The sequence below is a fragment of the Phyllobates terribilis genome, unplaced genomic scaffold (assembly GCF_046119375.1).
Source record: "Phyllobates terribilis strain yellow unplaced genomic scaffold, ASM4611937v1 Scaffold_41__1_contigs__length_11206878, whole genome shotgun sequence".
NCBI classification, from domain to species: domain Eukaryota; kingdom Metazoa; phylum Chordata; class Amphibia; order Anura; family Dendrobatidae; genus Phyllobates; species Phyllobates terribilis.
This window is the reverse complement of record NW_027362801.1, coordinates 10661290-10682300: the sequence shown is the minus strand read 5'-3', so window position 1 is coordinate 10682300 and position 21011 is coordinate 10661290. Positions and strand designations below refer to the sequence as shown.

Sequence of the window (21011 nt, the reverse complement as noted above, 5' to 3'; positions counted from 1 at the left end):
CTACTGGGCGGATGCATCACTAAACAGGCTCTGACCGGGGGTATGTATAACTCTGGTCGCCCGAGAAGGCAGTATGGCTCTGAACTAAAGGATCTCTCATGTCCCACAACTTGGGAATCATATAGTAGTGTATTGTCAATGTGTTATTGTTATACTGCTATGCAATAAAATTTGCCTTTTAGAAGTTTGTCCCTTCTCTCTTCCTGTAGCCCAGCTCTGATGTAAGTAACCCCGCCCTTCTTCCTCCTGTGTCAATGTTCGTCAGCCATATTCATCTAAGGTTCATCTCTAGACACAGCTCTGGTTCAGAATTGTCTTTTTACCTACTACGATTGTGCACAATACAAGAATTCAGCTAGAAAATAAAACTTCTAGAATCTTCATACATGCCTCTGCAGTAGAGTTAAGCTATCTGATTAAATCACTTTGTGTGAGTACTGGTTCATACAGACATCCATAGAAATGCTGTCTAAAGAAGCCCACACTTGCAGCCTACTTATGGAGCCAGAATCGGATCCTACAGCCTACACGCACTGCCATACAGGATCAGTGCTATGGTTCAGCCATGTGCACAACTCCTCTGGTATATATTTCAATACTTCAATATAATAACCAGACCAGTTTATAGTTCTGCTTTGTGCAATTTTTTAGTATGTTCAAGACTAGAAAAGAAAATCTCCAACTCTTTACATTACAGGATCCTTAGTGCGTACTGAGAAGGAGATGGTCAACCCTACCCCATGTAAAACTTTACTTTAAAGATTAGTGTCCCTCATATGAAAGCCCTTAATCCTTATCCGTCATCATTGAATTTTATAGTGTGGATATTGGGAAACAATGAATGACCATGGAATCCATGTAGAAGAGCTGAAATTGTGAGAATCTAAGTAAAGAAAAATGTAATTGCTCCTGCTTTGCTTGTACTTAACAAAATTAGAAAAGTTATGATTAATGTGTGGCATTTGTACAGCAGAGATATGTGGCTGTTGATTTCCCTTCTTCCACTGGCTCACTATATATATAATACGGATTTTATCCCATACAGGATCCATCAGGAGGTAGAAAACGTCACCTTTTTGTGACACCTTTTGCACAATTTGGGCAGCTCAGGACGTGGAATGGTTGATTTCGAGTTTTAAGGTCCTGGGTTTGTATCTGGCTCGGTATAACCCATGTCCTATATTCTCTTCCGATTCTCCGTAAATATACTCATAGACTAAATTGCTCTGAAAAAAACAAGCTTCTGCTTCAGGTAGGGTAATTTATATTCATTTAGGCTTTTCGAAAAGCCATGCTCAGTGACAAAAAAACAGTATTGTCGTAATATTTTTTTCTCCATTACTTAGATTACAGAAGGACACGGAGGACGGGCAAGGCATGTAAATTTAATAAAAGTTATATGAAAGTTTTCTGGTGTAGAAAAGACAAGAATTTTGGTGCGTGCCATGCCTCCTGTAAGACATACCAGAACATTTCGATAAAGCAATATACTCTCGGTACGAGTAGTGCGAGCTTTCCTGTTCTACAAATTTCAGTAATATTGACACCGGACTGTCAGTAGTCACCCACATGTGAGGCCAAAGGTGTGCTCGCTACAATATTGAGCTCAGATATTAGATCTTCATCCCTTCTTCTGCCAGGATATAAGCAGTCGTTGTTAGACGGACCTTTACTCTGAGGAACCAGAGTGTGCCGCACATTTAGTATCTGGCTCTGGAGATGATTAGATAGGACTACGGACCAGCTCTGATCCTTCTTCTCAGACCTGTCAGGATTACACTTTGCCGAGGCTTTGAAGTCAATTGGTACTGCAGAAAATTCAACCAGAAGTTCAAAGGCTCCCTTTGGACATTTTCCTGTTCTGTACCATAATTAATCTGCCAATTTCTCTTGTGGGTCCCACTCTCTAAGGGTCTTCCAAAGGCAGATGAAAAGCCAGCTCAACATCGAAAAAGCTGTGCGCCCATTTCATTACCAAGTCAAAGAGGCACTTCAGGAGCGATTGCATTAGAAAGCTTTTCTATTTTATTTCACCCTGTCCTAAACAACTATTACTGAAAATTCTGTAGGGATATTTGTTAATGTAACTCACATAAACCCATCAATTCCCTGCCAATTCCATTAGTAGAAAGGAGAGATCAGTATTTACCCAACCCTTTTATAAAATATCTTTGCAGTCCAGCTGACAGCATTACACGGTTACATGGATATTTCACAAAAAAAAAATAGGACACACCGTGATTTCTGCAATGCCATCTTTGTCTGGTCAGGATGAATGCCTGGAACCTTGCAGTCATTGCAACCTCTTTTAACTATTACGGCTATAGAAATACGTCCATGTTCCCAGGATTCAATCATTCTATTAATGTTCTGTAGCGTGTTTGACACTGACAGATCTCTTCTATGGCTAATACAAGGATATTTCTTTTTGCATCAATCTGGTGTCTGTTCCTATAAGCAGATAACCCACGTGCCTTGCATTAACTAGTTTTTATTACCATAGACATCTATGAAGCAATCATATGAACTGATTAAAAGCCCTATGAGAACCTCATTAATCTCAACTGTGAAGGTAGTGCCTAGTGTCCTTGGACTGTAACAATAATAATGTATTGGTATAATAAAGTAATTAGGTAATGTGGAAATCGTAGTGGTGATGGATATCATGTAATGCCCTAAAGCTGACCAACTAACCTATTCTTCACAATGTGCTTATACTATTTAGTTAGAGCCAACCTCATACCTAAGCAGTGAGATGCCCAAGGATCTTCCTCTTTCAAAAATTACATACATAGAAAAATTAAAAATAACATATCCATTCATCTTCTTTTGACTTTAGCGTAGAGTAGAGTGTCAAGGTATGCCAGCTCCACTCTCCAGGTGACCAGCGTACTTCTGGTTGCCGCTGTTTATCTATTGCTCCTCTTTGGCTGTGGGATATGCACTTGTGCCAACGCCTAATGCAAGCCAAGGTGAGCCCATCACCCCTGACTCCAGCCAATGCCCAAGTACCCCAAGCTTTTAACGACCTGTCTCCGTCACTCTGTGCCTAATCAATAGGGTCATCAGCATTCCTGAGTAGACATAGGTGTGTTTGCTCTTGCTCCATTTTGGTATAGATCTAGCCTATGTTCTTGACCCTGTTAACTTGTCTACTACCTGTGCCTGATCATCACTTACAACCAAACTCTACTTGCCTTGACCCCTTGCTCCATTTGACCACGATTCCTGCCTACTTCCTTGGTATCATAAATAGGTGACTTCAACTCATCAGAATAAATCTCGGAAAAAATGACCCACTTCCATCATTTTGTACATTTATAAGGAATCCAGGACACTTTTTGGAATCACTGATCTTTCACTAAAGACGCTTTCTTTATTCTATCCACGATGGTTACCGTCCTGATAGCTCTACAATCCTGCTTCCAGTGAGATCATTAATCATAATCATGTAACTGTGAGATGTGCATGATCATGTGAGTTAGTGAGTTTCAGTTTTCATATCTTTATCATTTGCCCCCTGAATTGCAGTTTGTAGCCTAATCCAAGTTTTTGATTTTTCTCCTATGGGAATACCTCTCCTAGTAATATAGTCTGGATGTGAGCTCTAGGTGTATCTTAATTAGCTCATATCTCTCACTTAATTCCTCTCCATGTGCAATTCTCCTTTTCTGCAGCTTGTTTTCTCTGCCCTCCTTGAGATACTTTCTCTGGTCTCACACTGTGCAGTTCTGTGTACAATCTCCTCACTGCTGCTATCTCTAACACTGAGAGAAGGGAGAACAGAGAGAGCTGTCAGAACCATGAGCGGAAGCTCTGGCAGATTTGTGACATTTTTGAAAAAAGCACTAAATAGATATTAATGATAACTGGTTCTAAAATTGCTTAACTTTGCATATAGGAAGCAAATTAACAACTATATCAATTTGGCACATTGTTCATAATGCTTGTGCCTTTTTAAGAGATCAAACAAGTTTAGAATGAGATTCTGTGTGTGCTAGGAGTCTTTGCTATCATTTTAGGCTGCCACATTTCTGTGCAGGCTCACGCACTAAGTATTCTATCATCAATTGCATTTAGATAGCTATGTATGTGAGTGTTTGATTAAATTACTTGATAATATCCAAGAATTAAACATCAGGCAGAGAAGCATTGCCGCCTTTGTAAAAGCTGATAACTTTCAATTAGATTTAAAGCAAGCTCTGTGTATGGATGCTGTGATTTCACAGATACATCTGGCAGGGCATGGTGCCAGAATTCGCCCTATTCCCCAGAAAGCTGTATCTTTTTACCCATCCATAGCCCAGAGGAAGTGTTGAAAAATGTCGAGAAATGTCGCTTTCAAAACCTTCTGAGTGAAGGACTACCAGCCGTGTCCTTACAATATACAGTTTTTGTAAAACAAGAAAAGATGTGTTACTTTGTTATTTCATCAAAGCACGATATGATCACATCAACCCAGCATCTATTTAACTAATTACAATTATATACATGTTTGATCGTAACTGAAAGTTCACGACTAGTTTGTTTATTGTTCCTCGCAGTAAATTATCTTTCATCAATCATCAAATTAAAAAGATTTAAAGGGTATTCCCATCTAAGGTGGGGTTCCTTATTGAGACAACAGAGGTATATTGACTCCTGTTCCGCTAGGAAGTGTAGCCCCTAATCTGTGGCTGAAAAACACCAAGAAGGGTAGCCCCCAATCCGTGGCCGAAAAATGCATTATTTTCAAAATCATAAGGAAATTATGGCTTTCAGGACTCGTTTCGTAGTCACAGCTGAAAATAGTGATTTAGGATCCTAAAGTGGACACAAAAGGTGTTTAGGACCTATAAGGATAAATTCATTTTAACACAATATTCCCTATTGTAGGTGGGCACAGTGCACTGGGTTTTCTACAGCTATAAAGAGCGATGCTCTTCTCTTCTATAGAGATCTACTCAAACGGGGAGAGAATAGTGTCACAAAATCTATAATGAGCAAATTACGGGTCCTGCAGTCACAATCCCGTACCATCAATGACAGATCGGTTGCAAGAAACAAGATTGCACACAATCTACGCAACTGGAAGTATAGTAAGAAAAGAAGGAAGACGAAGTAGCACCTTATTTTTTAGTCTGTAAGACAAGCATTACTGTCGAGGGGAAAAAAATGCATATAAGGAACATATACTTTCGTAATATTACGTGTTTACCTAATTAAATAAATTAAATAAATAAGAAATATTATGATAAAATACAAACAAATAAATAAACAAATGATAAATCATCCAACCAATCACTTAATTACCCAGCCAGGCAATCAATCCTCGCAGACAGAAGAAAGTAGGTTCGCTATTACCTTGATATACTGGTGCTGAGAGCCATTACTGGGCAGAATGATTCTCTCAGCGGCCCTGAGCTGTTGTGACTCTATAATGCTTGTGTCGCAAACTATCCCCTCAGATTTGCGAGGAGAGGCTTGCACATCACCCATGAAGTCATTACCCCATAATCACCATGTTTAACTCCTCTATGTAGCATTGTGTGGATGGCACTGGTACCCTAGGATGCATGACTAAATTAGAGCAAACATATTAACCAGTGAGTGCCCATAGTTCTCCGCCAGCTGCAGATGGAAAGCTCTCGCATGCAGCTGGTCAGGAATCTCAGGAGCAATTAATATTGATATTAAACAGTGCTGATCTGCTGTGTCTGAGGGCAGCCATTTGTACCCAAAATAGCCGTATTTAATGATGCTCGTGGCAAAACAAATGCGTCACTGCACAGGAGAATAAATAAAATGTCTTGTGTCAGCGATAACATCGCACTCTATCTGTTGTGCGAATAAAAAAATAATCATGTTATACAAATTAACTCAGAAGTCTCTGTATCCCATAACCCAGAGCTGGTTTTACAGCAAGTGTATGAAGTCTATGTAATACAGTCTCACAGTAATGAAGACACTAAATATGATAGAGTAATTAGGACTGAATGAACTGTTCTTCCACTGTTCATTGCTGTGTCTCTATGTAACAGTATGAAAAAAAGTGTATGGAAAGCAGAGAGGACATAATAGTAAAATAAACAGTATGAAAAAAAGAGAGTGTATGGAAAGCAGAGAGGACATAATAGTAAAATAAACAGTATGAATAAAAGAGTGTATGGAAAGCAGAGAGGACATAATAGTTAAAGAAAGTATGAAAAAAAGAGTGTATAGAAAGCAGAGAGGGTGTAATAGTAAAAGAAAATATGAAAAAAGAGAGTGTATGGAAAGCAGAGAGGACATAATAGTAAAAGAAAGTATGAAAAAAAGAGAGTGTATGGAAAGCAGAGAGCGCGTAATAGTAAAATAAACAGTATGAAAAAAAGAGTGTATAGAAAGCAGAGAGGGTGTAATAGTAAAAGAAAATATGAAAAAAGAGAGTGTATGGAAAGCAGAGAGGACATAATAGTAAAACAAAGTATGAAAAAAGAGAGTGTATAGAAAGCAGAGAGGGTGTAATAGTAAAAGAAAATATGAAAAAAGAGAGTGTATGGAAAGCAGAGAGGACATAATAGTAAAAGAAAGTATGAAAAAAGAGAGTGTATGGAAAGCAGAGAGAGCGCAATAGTAAAATAAACAGTTTGAAAGAAAGAGTAAAGCAGAGAGGATGTAATAGTAAAATAAACAGTGTGAATAAAAGAGAGTATATGGAAAGCAGAGAGGGCATAATAGTAAAATAAACAGTATGAAAAAAAGAGAGTAAAGCAGAGAGGGTGTAATAGTAAAATATACATGGGCTCCACAAGCTGGTTAATTTTACCCATCAGAGTATCGAAGGCATTAGCCTTGGTTTGTGAGATAATCTCTGGTATTGTTTCTCTGACAGTAGGGAGGAAAAGGCTGATGGCACCAACCATGGGTAGTGTAAGTATGAATAAGAGGTTATCCAATCTCATGAAATTTTTGAAAAACAGCTAGTGGTGTAAAATAAAAAAAGGAATAATACTGATCTTGTAAAGAGAATCTATCGGTAGTATCAACCCTACGAAGTAGTCTATATGGGCATGTGGGTCATAGGAAGCTAAATAAAAGGATATCTTGATATCTGCGATCCAATGTCTTATTTCAGAGAAACTCACATTTTTTATTAATAAATGTAAAAGAGCTGTTAAGATCTATGGGCTGGACATAGATCTCCATGAGAATCTGCCTCCAGAGCTTATTATAAATGAAAGGGGGCGTTACCAGTGTGAGACATGTAAAGTCTGACAGTCTGCTCCCATAGTTCTGATCTCCCTGTAGAGCTGTGTGTGACTAGCACAGCACAGCACGCATGCTGTGAGGATTCACTAGTCTGCAGTCACACAGAGTCCCAAACTTGGACAACCCTTTTAAGCTTCTGGTAATTATTGAAATAAAATAACTTCCAAACCCAGCATCAGCATGAGTTTATGGGGAGGTGACACTGGACCAAGGTGACAACATGAATATTGTCTATTTGGACTTTTCAAAGGTATTCAATACAGTGCCACATAAAAGTTTGGTACATAGAATGAGAACAATGGAAGTAGAGGAAAATATATTATCGGGTTTAACAACTGTCTCAGTTATAAAAAAATAGGGTGGTTATTAAAGGAACACATTCAGATTTGGCCACTGTTAATAGTGGAGTACCACAGGGGTCAGTTTTGGGCTTTCTTCTTTTTAACATATGTATTAATGACCTTGTAGAGGACATACAGAGAAAAATGTCAATATATACTAAACACAGAAGAGGATAATATAATATTACAGGGGGATTTGGGGAAGCTGGAGGCTTAGACTGAGAAATGGCTAGTGAACTATAAGTAGATAATTGTAAGGACATGAAATTGGGCAGAGTAAATGAAAATGTACAATTGTGTACTAAATTATACAACCCTGTTTAAAAGACTATCACTAAAAAAAGACTTGGATGTATTGGACACTTTAGTAAACAGTGTCAGTCAACTGCTGCCAAGGCAAATACATTTATGGGGTGCATTAAAATTGGCATGGATGCTCATGACAAAAACAGGTTATCAAACTTCGGGTTATTCAGTTTGGAAAAAGTCTTAAAGGAGATTTTATTACAATATTCAAATATATGAGAGAAGAGTGCAAAGATCTTTCTAATTTTTGGCCCACAATGATGATAAAGAAGCATTGACTACGTCTAGAGGAAAGATGGGAAGTTGATTCAGGGAACTAGTCTGATTGCTGTATGTGGAGTTGGGAGGGAATCTTTCCAATAATATGGGATAATTAGCGTCTACTTCATGTTTTTTTTTACTTCCTCTGGATCACCACATTACATCAGAAGACAGGGGGTAGAGCTGACTGCGCAAACTTCTGGGCAGAAATTAAGTGATTTTTCATATGAAGTAGGGTCAGGAGGAAGTATAGAAGACAAAGAAAAGTAGAAAAGCTAATGAAAGTATATTAAACGTTTGTTTAAATTTGAGTTCACTAGCTATTAAGATTATTTAAAAAAGGGGAACCTATCCTGTAACTACATTTCAAATCATTGTACCATAATGAATATGTTTTAGGAACTCAGCATTCCTAGTAATTCAGCTAACAACCTCATTTGGAACAAGGAAGTGCCAATTACTAATACCATTGTGTCATACAGCAGGGTAGACATTGCTAGTTCTGTGCCTGCCCTCTGGCATCACCTAGGCATTATAATCCCTTAGTTTATTCTTGGAGTTTTTCGGGTTTTATTGTAGTAAAAAAAAATCAATTTCGCTGTCAATGCTTCCTTTCGAAATGCCATCACGCTAAGCACTGTGCCAGTTTCAACATGGTTACTCATCTGCTTAGTCTTCTATTTGTACACATGCCGATATGTCATTCTGTTCAGTCTATAAGCAGTTTTCTTTGAAGAAATAGGATTTCTTTGGAAATAATACAATAGACTCTTTCTAAACACTGCCTACTAACATGTAAGGACATGAAATTGGGCAGAGTAAATGAAAATGTACAATTGTGTACTAAATTATACAACCCTGTTTAAAAGACTATCACTAAAAAAAGACTTGGATGTATTGGACACTTTAGTAAACAGTGTCAGTCAACTGCTGCCAAGGCAAATACATTTATGGGGTGCATTAAAATTGGCATGGATGCTCATGACAAAAACAGGTTATCAAACTTCGGGTTATTCAGTTTGGAAAAAGTCTTAAAGGAGATTTTATTACAATATTCAAATATATGAGAGAAGAGTGCAAAGATCTTTCTAATTTTTGGCCCACAATGATGATAAAGAAGCATTGACTACGTCTAGAGGAAAGATGGGAAGTTGATTCAGGGAACTAGTCTGATTGCTGTATGTGGAGTTGGGAGGGAATCTTTCCAATAATATGGGATAATTAGCGTCTACTTCATGTTTTTTTTTACTTCCTCTGGATCACCACATTACATCAGAAGACAGGGGGTAGAGCTGACTGCGCAAACTTCTGGGCAGAAATTAAGTGATTTTTCATATGAAGTAGGGTCAGGAGGAAGTATAGAAGACAAAGAAAAGTAGAAAAGCTAATGAAAGTATATTAAACGTTTGTTTAAATTTGAGTTCACTAGCTATTAAGATTATTTAAAAAAGGGGAACCTATCCTGTAACTACATTTCAAATCATTGTACCATAATGAATATGTTTTAGGAACTCAGCATTCCTAGTAATTCAGCTAACAACCTCATTTGGAACAAGGAAGTGCCAATTACTAATACCATTGTGTCATACAGCAGGGTAGACATTGCTAGTTCTGTGCCTGCCCTCTGGCATCACCTAGGCATTATAATCCCTTAGTTTATTCTTGGAGTTTTTCGGGTTTTATTGTAGTAAAAAAAAATCAATTTCGCTGTCAATGCTTCCTTTCGAAATGCCATCACGCTAAGCACTGTGCCAGTTTCAACATGGTTACTCATCTGCTTAGTCTTCTATTTGTACACATGCCGATATGTCATTCTGTTCAGTCTATAAGCAGTTTTCTTTGAAGAAATAGGATTTCTTTGGAAATAATACAATAGACTCTTTCTAAACACTGCCTACTAACGGATAGTCATCTTGTTTTGCAAATTAATTACGTAGCAGATGGAACCAAGCAAAAGCAAACAGTGTGTGGCTCAAGCCTTGAAGCACAACGTGTGGTCTTCTTATACTTCCTACGTCTAAGTCCTATAGGTGGTCAACCATGCCATCTTCTTGATGGCCCTCTGGAGGCGAGGTGGTTAAGGCTTACTGATGTCCCTGGGTGCACTACCCTTGGTTGCTATTCTAAATTAGGTGCTGGGATTGCTTATTGTGGAGAGCTCTTAGCATGAGACCCTGGATGACACGCAGACATTCAGAACAAAGTGACAGCTTGACCTTCACAGGGGACACAAAGAAAAAAAAGGATCGATGTGCTTTAAGGCAGCTGCATGTCCTTTATCCACATGCCTCAAGAAATCATGGCCTAATTAATAACCCCCCCCCACACACACTCGAATTCCCACCCAGGAACACTCTCACCTCTCCATATCTGATCCCAACTCTTGCTTTGACATGGTGGAACAAAAGAAGCCTCTACTGAGAAGGTGGAGAAGAGCAAAGTGATAAGAGCAAGTGCTTTAGAAAAAAAGGCAGAGCATGTCCGTAGGGAAATAAGGAATGTGAGTGTACAAAATATTATCTCCGTGTCCCAGCGCTCACATCTTCCAAGATGAGATGTTGCACTCCCACTGCGCTATCTAAGAACATGCAGTTAGTGGGTCAATGCAGTGATATATGCATTTCAAGGTCAAATCATCTCTCCTGAACAGAAATCACAGGCGGGGACATACAAGATCCACTTAATACTAATATATTCCAGCTACGTCTGTCATATTGGAAAGGTGATGTACAGGATAATGTGGCATGCAGCCTATAGTGAGTAGAATTCATATTAGCCGAGTGTCTTAGGCCCGGCAGAGATTATAGTATGTGTTGAGTCTATGCCCTCTTCAAAGTGTCTTCTATAATTCCATACTTGCCTTATGAAATATTTAAAGAAGCACTCCTCTTCCTCTTCCTTCTCCTCTTTCTCTTCCTCCTGCCATCAAAGTTTTAATCCTCTTAATATATTGCAATCATCATATTATACAGCAATGTGTACTTACAATTGCTCATTTTACCTTTCTACCCAGTTAATTCTTCTCTTGTCTCTGCTCTATGTAGACACAGGAAGTCTCTTTTCCCTGCATTTACCAGTCCCCTCTTCATCTCATGACCCAGCTGCTCCCTCCTCCTCCTGCCAGGGAGTTTTGCAGTGATGATGACTCATGCAGGGAAAATTGACCTCCTGTTTCTACATAGAGCTTAGAAGGATTCAGCTAGTCAGTGTTTAATTACATGATGTCAAAGACCTAATGGAAATGAAAAGAATTATCTGGGTAGAAAGGCAAAATGAGCAATTGTAAGTACACAGTGCTATATATGATGATTGCAATATATTAAGAGGATACAAATTTTGATGGGAGGAGGAGTGCTTCTTTAAAGAGTTTCTCTCTTTTTAACTATTATTTCATAAATCAATAGTACACATGAAAATAAGCAACTTTGTAATAGATCTTATCAGAGAAATCTGCTTCTGCTTCTTTCTCCTCCTGGACTGATTTTTCACTCTCAATTCATGGTTAAAATCTATATTCGGTGTACACAATTTTCCCTATTACTGAGATAAGAGATGGCAGTTGGTGTCTTTAAATTTCTATGGAGAAAGGAGGAACTGGAGAAAGACACAGATATTCTACTGCAAAGTTCTCCTGAAACTACAGTTACAGTTCTCCACATACCAGTATAAGCACAAATGGTCATCTCCTATGTATCTCAGTAATGGGAAAGTCTGTATTTAAATTTTACCCGAGAACTGAATATTTTAAGAATGAATAATCAGTTTAAAGAAGTTGTCAACTACTTGGACACCTCCTTCTCGTATCCCTCTCTTGGCCCCGATAAAATAATAAAGTTTATACTCTCCTCCTGTTTCTGCGGTGTCGGCACTCGCTCTCCCGGGCCTCCCGGGCGGTTGTTGTGACATGTGATGCCGGCGTCCAATCAGCCCTGGAGTCACGTGCCTCCGCCTCCTGTCGAATGGAGCATGAAGAGGAAGCCAGGGATCAGCAGCAGCCTGGACTTCCTCTTCATGTTCAATTTGTCCGAACGTGAGGACAGTGACACCAGCCCTGATTGGGCACTGGGGTCATGTGTCACAACAACCGCACGAGAGCCCAGAGACCGCGAGTGCTGACACTGCTGGAACGGCGTCGGTACAGGAGGGCAGTGTAGGCTTTTTTATTTTATCGGGGCCAAACATTTAGATTAAGACGGGGTTGTCCAAGTAGTGGAAAACCCCTTTAAGAGGAGACAGAGCAACTGTAAGACAGGACCTCACGACAAATAATTTAATATGTAGGTTGCAAGTGTGCAAAAAAAAAAAAGGTTGACATGTTGCTGCTATCACCCTGTATTATGTGTCGTATTAATAAAGAAAAAGTTACTTTTTACTACCGTGGATGCAGTGGTCGCTCTCTTCAATTACAGGAGGAGGAAGAAGCAGATTTCTCTAGTAAGATATATTACAAAGTTTTTTATTATCACCTGTACCTTTGATTTATTTAAAAAAAAATAACATTAAAACGATGGTTACTCTTTACCGATTACTCTTTAGGCCTGATGACCTTTCTTGCTGCCAGCTTGCTCCGCCAGTCAGGCTGACTCTTTTGCCCCAGCCCAAAGGTTCCTGTGTAAGTCCAGATCACTGTACAGGGGTTAAAATGTGAAGGCCAAGGCAAAGCCCATGATCTGGTAGATGGCGCTCAGCCTGTCTATGGAAGCTCTTTTAACAGCTGCAAGGCTTCCATGAACCGGGATATCCTTCCCAACATCTAGGCACTTATACCTTTACTTGGATAAAGTTTATAAGTCAAAATCAATTTAAAACATTATGATTCCAAAGGTTACAAAACCATAGAAGTGATTTTAAAGGAATCTATTAGGTCAAAATGCTCCTGGATGAAGAACCTTGTGTATTCAGTGGCAGCCTCAGCACGTCTATCCGGTGAATATTAATTTATGAGTTTGTACACTGTCATTATTATACACAGCTGTCTTCCTACAATGCATAATTGACTCTGCCACTACACAAAGACCGCACATCATCACATTTCCCTCCCAGCGCAAATAATACAACAGAATTTCATCCTTGAAGCGATTTCCCTTTCCTTCATATTTTAGACTTCAATGAACAGACCTTGAAAATCTTTGTTTTCTAAATCCATGACAAGAGATTGAACTGTCAAGGGTGAAGCGGGGCCTGGTTTTGGAATTATTCGTCTATTAATTATACATAAAACCCACACGTTTGGATGTAAAATATTAAAGGGGTATTCTAACAATTATAGTGTAAGCTACCACTGATTATAAAAAAATGGGGGTTCTGTGGCAAAAGTGAGGGGACGTTGGGAGAGCCGGCCAAATATATTTGCCATGGAATTTTCCATTAAACTCTATGGGAGATTCAAAAACATCCAGCTGTACAGAACTTGTGATCATTGGGCTCTTAGTAGTGGGATACTCACTGATTAAACCGAAAATGTCATATTGGGAGACAGATCACAAACAGAGTTGGACTGGCCCACCAGAGAACCAGAGCATCATCCGGTGGGCCCTGACTTCTCCTTCAGGAGTGTTCATAATGCAAACCTTGCAGCTGCTATGGGGCTGTTGAGTGGGGGAGAAAGGTGGGCCTATAGAATCATATCCTCTGGTGGGCCCTATGTTCTTCAGTCTGACACCGACCACAAATGTCTTAAATGGATAGCTATCCCACAGAAGTCTTTTCTTGAAGTATCCGACAGGAAAAGACAATGTATTAAAGGAGACCTGTCACTGGCCATAAATATGTATTTTATTTACCTGGTGTAAATGCCGCTGGTCTCCAAAATCCAACGTTGTTTTCCTTATGTTCCTGCTCCTCTCCATTCCTGAGATATGACTTTCTTTTCTCTATAGGTAAATCAAGTCTTTTTAGACAAGTGGGCGTGATCGTGAACTTTTTTTCTGTAGGGAACGTCTTGAGGCCCACACCCAGTTGGCTAAAAATACCACATTTACTTACATAGAAGAAAGGGGCATATCTCAGGAAAAGAGAGGCGCAGAAACAAAAAATAAACAACCCCCAAATCAGGAGAACAGTGGGATTAACACCAGGCCCAAAAAATCATTAATAAAAGGTTCTCTTTAAGCAGGTCTTTTTTGAGGATTATAGAAGATTTTAGCAACTAGTCTGATTGTCGTATGTGGAGTCGGAAATGAATTTTTCACCTGTCCTTTGATTTGATTTAGTAATATCACAGGTTCCACAGATGTGATAGATCATTTACTGATGGCCAGCGGACGCAGGGGTGGCAGTCGCACCTGGGCCCTGGAGCCTAAGGGGCCCAAAAGGTTCCTTTGGCCTATATTAGAAGACCAATACTATTACAGGCCCATGATAGTTAAGGGCCCTGTTGGAGATTTTGCATTGGGGCCCACAAGCTTCAAGTTACACCACTGTTGATGGCTCCTGAGACACCTTCAGCACGTCTAGATCTTGGCTGGGCACCTGCCGAGATCATCCATCCACCTCACAGGTGTGGCATATCCAGATGCTGATTAGACACATGATTATTGCACAGTGGCTTAGGCTGGCCACAATAAAAGACCCCTCTAAAATGTCAAGGTGGGCCAGAAAACTAGTCAGTATCGGGTGTGACCACGACTCGCCTCACGCAGTGCAGCACTTCTCCTTCGCATATAGTTGATCAGGTTGGTGATTGTGGCCTGTGGGATGTTGCTCCACTCCTCTTCAATGGCTGCGAAATTGATGGATATTGGCAGGAACTTGAACACTGTCGTATACACCGCTCCAGAGTATCCCAAACATGCTCAATGGGTGACATGTCCAGTGAGTATGCTGCTATGCAAGAACTGGGATGAATTCAGCTTCCAGGACTTGTGTACAGATGTTTGCAACATGGGGCGGTGTATTATCATGTTGCAATATGGAGCCGTGCATTATCCTGCTGCAACATGAGGTGATGGTCGTGGATGAATAGCACAACAATGGGGCTCAGAATCTCGTCATGGTATCTTCTGTGCACTCAGAATGGCATCAATAAAATGCACCTGTGTTTATTGTCCATAACATACAGCTGCCCATACCACAACCTCACTGCCACCATGGGCCACTCAATTCACAATGTTGACATCAGTAAACCGCTCACCCACATGACGCCATACACACAGTCAACCATCTGCCCTGTACAGTGAAAATTGGGATTCATCCATGAAGAGAACACCTTTCCAACGTGCCAGATGCCATCGAATGTGAGCATTTGCCCACTCAAGTCACGACAGCGAACTGCAGTCATGTGGAGACCCCGATGAGAACAACGAGCTGCAGTCATGTGGAGACCCCGGTGAGCTGGATGAGCTGCAGTCATGTGGAGACACCGATAATGACGACGGGTTGCAGTCAGGTGGAGACCCCGATGAGGATGATTAGCTGCAGTCAGGTGGAGATGCCGATGAGGACAATGAGCTGCAGTCAGGTGGAGACCCCGATGAGGATGTTGAGCTTCAGTCAGGTGGAGACCCCAATGAGGACGACGAACTGCAGTCATGTGGAGTCCCCGATGAGGACGACGAGCTGCAGTCAGGTGGAGACCCCGATGATGAAGATTAGCTGCAGTCAGGAGGAGATCCCGATGAGGATGTTGAGCTTCAGTCAGGTGGAGACCCCGATGAGGACAACGAGCTGCAGTCAGGTGGAGACCACTCATGAGGATGATTAACTGCAGTCAGGTGGAGTCCCTGATGAGGATGATAAGCTGTAGTCAGGAGGAGACCCCGATATGGATGATTAGCTGCAGTCAAGTGGAGACCCCGATGAGGATGATGAGCTGCAGTCAGGTGGAGACTCGCATGAGGATGATTAGCTGTAGTCAGGTGGAGACACCGATGAGGACAATTAGCTGCAGTCAGTTGGAGACCCCCATGAGGATGGTTAGCTGCAGTCAGGTGGAGCCCCCCATGAGGATGATGAGCTGCAGAGGAGCTTGCCTGAGATAGTTTCTGACCGTTTGTGTAGAAATTCTGTGGTTATCCATACCGATTGTTCCCACAGCTGTCCGGGTGGCCGGTCTCAGACAATCTTGGAGGTGAAGATTCTGGATGTTGAGGTCCTGGGTTGATGTATTTACCGTACACGTGGTCTGCAGTTGTGAGGCCGGTTGGATGTACTGCCAAATTCTCTGAAACACTTTTGGAGATGGCGTATGGTAGAGCAATGAACATTCAGTTCACGGGCAGCAGCTCTGGTGGCCATTCCTGCAGTCAGCATGCCAGTTACACGCTCCCTCAAAATGTGTAATGTTTTTGACATTGTGCTGTGCGATACACTGCGCATTTTAGAGCGGCCTTTTATTGTGGCAGCCTAAAGCCCCCATCTCACATAGCGAGATCACTAGCGAGATCGCTGCTGTGTCGCGGTTTTGGTGACGCAACAGCGACCTCACCAGCGATGTCGCTATGTGTGACACTTTGCAGCGATCAGGCCCCTGCTGTGAGGTCGCTGATTGCTGCAAAGTATCCTGGACCACTTTTTGGTCGTTGCCCTCCCGCTGGTCAGCACACATCACTGTGTGTGACCAGCGGGAGCAGCGATCAGGCTGGTAACCATGATAAACAGCGGGTTACTAGGGGCACACGCGCACCTAGTAACCCGTTGTTTATCATGGTTACGAGCCTGCTAAAGTGAGCGGTAACCTCCCGCTCACTGTAGCAGAGTGGTAACCATGATAAACAACGGGTTACTAGGTGCGCGTGTGCCCCTAGTAACCCGATGTTTACCATGGTTACCAGCCAGCTCCTGCTTCCGCAGGCTGGTAACCAGGAGCAGGACATCGTGGAAAGATTCTTTCCACGATGTCGCTGCTCCCCTGATCGTTGGTGAGCCTGCCTGTTTGACAGCTCACCAGCGACCACATAGCGACGCAGCAACGATCCCTGACAGGTCGTATCGTTGTCGGGATCGTTGCAGCGTCGCTTAGTGTGACGGGGCCTTAAGACCTGGCAATAATCATGTGTCTAATCAGCATCAGATTTAGACACATTTGTGAACAATATATGAGAGAAAAAGGCCTTTTGTGTACATCGAAAAAGTCTTAGATCTTTGAGTTCAGCTCATGAAAAATGGGAGAAAAAACCAAAGTGTTGTGTTTATATTTTTGTTCAGTGTATATGGCCATCCAGTGCATGGATAGGGAAGTGAGCAAGGAGATATCCAGTCTTGTAGTCAAGCTGGAAAGCTAGAAATTTTAGGGGCTCTGGACCAATTCTTACTGCTGTACCTTCTGTAGAGTACTTTGGTTTCTTGGTTTTGATGATTGGTTGGGGTCCATGACATTTTAGAAGATAAGTTTCCTCTTTAAATTAGATAAGCAGCTTTCATAAACAGCAGAAGCAGAGGAGAGAGGTAAAAATCCCTGGATTTATAAAATACATATCATATTCAATTAGGTAATGAATCCATATATGAGGATTCTGCTGAATGGTGAAAAAATGAATCTATATATTAATGTACAGTAAAAGGGATTTACATAATAAAACCCCCACTGCTGTCTGAAACTCTGTTTTATACTGATTCATATCTGAGGATTCATTTTTGGTCTCTAATGTCTCAGTTGCATATGGTTTCCTGTACTCGGGGCATATTTAGCATGAGCAAGTTTGTTTTCAGCATTGCAAGCTGTAGAAGCAGATGCAGCGTTGGGCAATTAAAAGCAATGAATGCCAATGTTTAGTAAGAATTCTGATTATGGCATCTTCCATAGCTGAGAAATCAGCTGGCCATTTAGATTATTGGTTAGCGGCCTTGTCCATGGTAAAGTAAAGGCTTTATTATGTAAGAAGATGAAAGACTTTCTTTAGACTTGCACTTTACAATTGTTCCCTAATGTCCAAAATGCCCAAGGAAAAAGGATGCCTGAAAGAGTTGGCAAATATTCAGGGTGCTGCCGAATACTTCCAAAATATTTCTGTAAATAATGTTTCGGGAAAATGGAAGAAGTGTGAAGGGGTGGGTTCTGAAAAGGGGGTAGGCTACAGGAAAACCCTGGAGCGACACACACTCCAACCTCCTGGAAGGACTGGTCTGAATACTGAATGCCATACAAATCTATGAGACTATTGCCTTTATACTGCTTTGTCTTACTACTTAGATTAAAAAAAGTGACCTATTCCAAAATTTCACACTGGCCCGTTAATCCTGGGTTGGACATTGTCGCCTGTGTACACTAGAGGCAGGACCTGCAGGCACCTTATTTTTATCAAAGGATTGTACAGCAATAAAAGGTAATATTTGTATTATGAAACTGGAGCAAACAACACAGGATTATCCCATTGACAACAAACGGAGAGGACATCTCAGCTCCTTCTTCCTCCTCCCCCCTCCCTGCACAGTGACCTCTGCACGGACCATGCTCATAACAACCGCATAGAAGCCAAAAAGATATTTTCTGATTGACACTTGCTATATACAGATGACTATTGTTAGGTAAATCTCTTAAACAAATTGTATAAGGTCATAAAAACATTTTAAAAAATCCTTTTACTCACCTCTCTGGCCCCTCCGCATCACCCATCTGGTCCTCAGCACATTTTCAGATTGCATCCCGGGCCTCTCCTACTGGCCTGGGACTTCCGGGTTTGATGAGGCCTCGAGAAGATTTTGTGCCAGTGGTCACACCGTTATGATGTCACGGCATACACCATGAACTTGTTTGCGCATGCGCAGAGCCCTCTCGGGTCCCATCAAAGCCAGAAGTCTTGGCTCAATGACAGAGAACTGAGGGATTTTAGAATGAGCGGCAAAGATCTGAAGATATGGTGAGGACCAGACTGGGGATGGTGAGGAGCAGAGAAGCCAGAGAGGTGAGTGGTGAGTATAAAGATTTTTTTTTTTCATATTATGCTTATTATGCTCTGGGGTCATAGCACAATAAGGAACATTACATTTTGCCTTATCCGCTCATCCGTAATATTGATGCAGAAAAAATTAGTCATCGGAATGTAAAAGTGTAGTCCTTCCTATAGGGGTCCCATCAGGATGTGGTTAATATGAGAGTAGAAAAATGGCAACAGCCCTCAATTTCTAAAATACTTGTAACCTTCATAAATTAAATACCAAGGCACAAATAGGCATGAATTCCTTATTACAATATAACATTGGAATAGTTGGAGTTACTTGAAGAGCAAAGCCGTTGGGAGCCTTGATACATGGGTCTACAGCGATGGCTACAAGGACTGCCTAACCACTAAGAAAAACTGTAGACACTGAGACCAGCAAGCAATTGAAAATCAGAACGGATTATCCCTTCATACTTATGACAACGTTGAGTACCGAAATTCTTCTCCATGTGATTTATCTTCTAACGCTGCTCAGTACTGAGCTAGAGAATATTTCACAGGAACCGTGAAAACTCAACAACACGTTTTTATGAGGAAAAGAACAGTGAGATAAATATCTCCCCTGTTTTCATTCATAACAATCCACTTTCTTATGCTGTAAAGAGCACAGAGCGGTACCGTCAGATATATGATGAAGCCGGGGGATGGAACCATATTTAACGGACTCTCTACTAATTCATAATCCAAGTTTTAATAACAAAGCAGACTCTTGAAAGCAGAGAAACAAAAGGTCCAGACTCCTAAGAATGATGAAGCAGATGGAAGAATATTTACATTTCTCCCAGAATAATATTATAGCGGTTTTCAATACACAGCAAAACCTATTATGTGCAAATATAAACATCCATATGTGTATAGAAAAGAAAAGTGGTATCAGCCAAGATTAGACAAAAGCCCATTAAATACTTTATACTGTACTCCGTGCCGGGAAAGATAACAAGAATATTTTTGTTATGTTCGCAGGGGAGAAACAAAAGCTCTCAATGGAAAGTGTCGAGAAAAAAAAATCTTATTTGCGATTGATTTTTTTTTTCTAATTTCCACTTCATTGGCGAGAGAAAGAAAAACCTGGAGGAGAAAAATATCAGTGCGCGAGGAAAGGAATGAGAATACTAAGAAATGGAGTAGAATAAAAAAAATGGTTCCAGGCTTATTTTTGTTTTCTGAAAGTTTGACTAAAGTTTAAATAAAATTGGTCGGGGAATTCTAGGGACTCTTGGATCAATGAAAGAGACGCACAACCACTTTTATTATACCTGTCATGTGAAAAATTATGGTTTCATGACCCATGGTGAAATGTGGAAATTTCAGAGCAGAGTAATGCGTGTACCTACATGAAAATGACTCTGAATACCTGCTGGGATATGGAGGATTTAGTAGTTGGAGCCAGAAGATTTCCAAAAATATTGGATGAAAATTGGGAATTTCACACCTCTCCTGTGGTCAGAATGGAATGAAGTTGTCTGTAAATGCAGCACATTTGTTGTCCGGGAGGGTGTATGTCTGGGAAGCTTTATCTGGGATTATTGGGGTTGTCATATTGGTAAATGTTCGCTCTCAGGGTGGGGGAAGGGGTTGTTTTACCACAATAGGGAAAGACATGTAGGTTTGTTCCACAACCTATGACTGGGCATGCTTAAGGTCATTCAGGAAGACTGGCTCTTTTTTTAAGTTCTTTCACAGACTTTTAAGGCACTATTGTAACAAAAATATTCCAGACAGAAGTATACTTACTTTAAAGCTTTCTTTTCATTGCGGATTCCGCGACTGGAGTCCGGGGTCCCGACTGTTTCCAAAGAATTTTTGTAGCGTTTCCCCTAGAAATATTAACAGAATATGCGTTAATAAACATTTTCTCCAACTTCTTGTCTTTTCAGAGATATGAATTTTTGACATTCAAAAGCCCTGTTTGCCTTTTGATTCTATATCATTCAAAGGAATCATTATTGAGCTAATAAACGCCTACCAGAACAAGCTATAGGCAAAATGTGGAGTA

General features: G+C 40.8%; 1 protein-coding gene across 7 annotated transcripts in view; it reads right to left on the bottom strand.

Moving 5' to 3' along the window:
* The window catches only part of LOC141191427 (synaptotagmin-7), a 691596-nt gene that overhangs the window by 255247 nt on the left and 415338 nt on the right, over window positions 1–21011 (bottom strand). For 6 of the 7 annotated variants that reach the window (XM_073661312.1, XM_073661311.1, XM_073661313.1 and 3 more), the window contains one exon: window positions 20750–20832. In XM_073661312.1, the coding sequence (XP_073517413.1) occupies window positions 20750–20832 (83 nt within the window). Of the gene's footprint in view, window positions 1–5343; window positions 5385–20749; window positions 20833–21011 lie in introns of those variants that run through there. The other variant, XM_073661315.1, reaches the window with a different exon arrangement.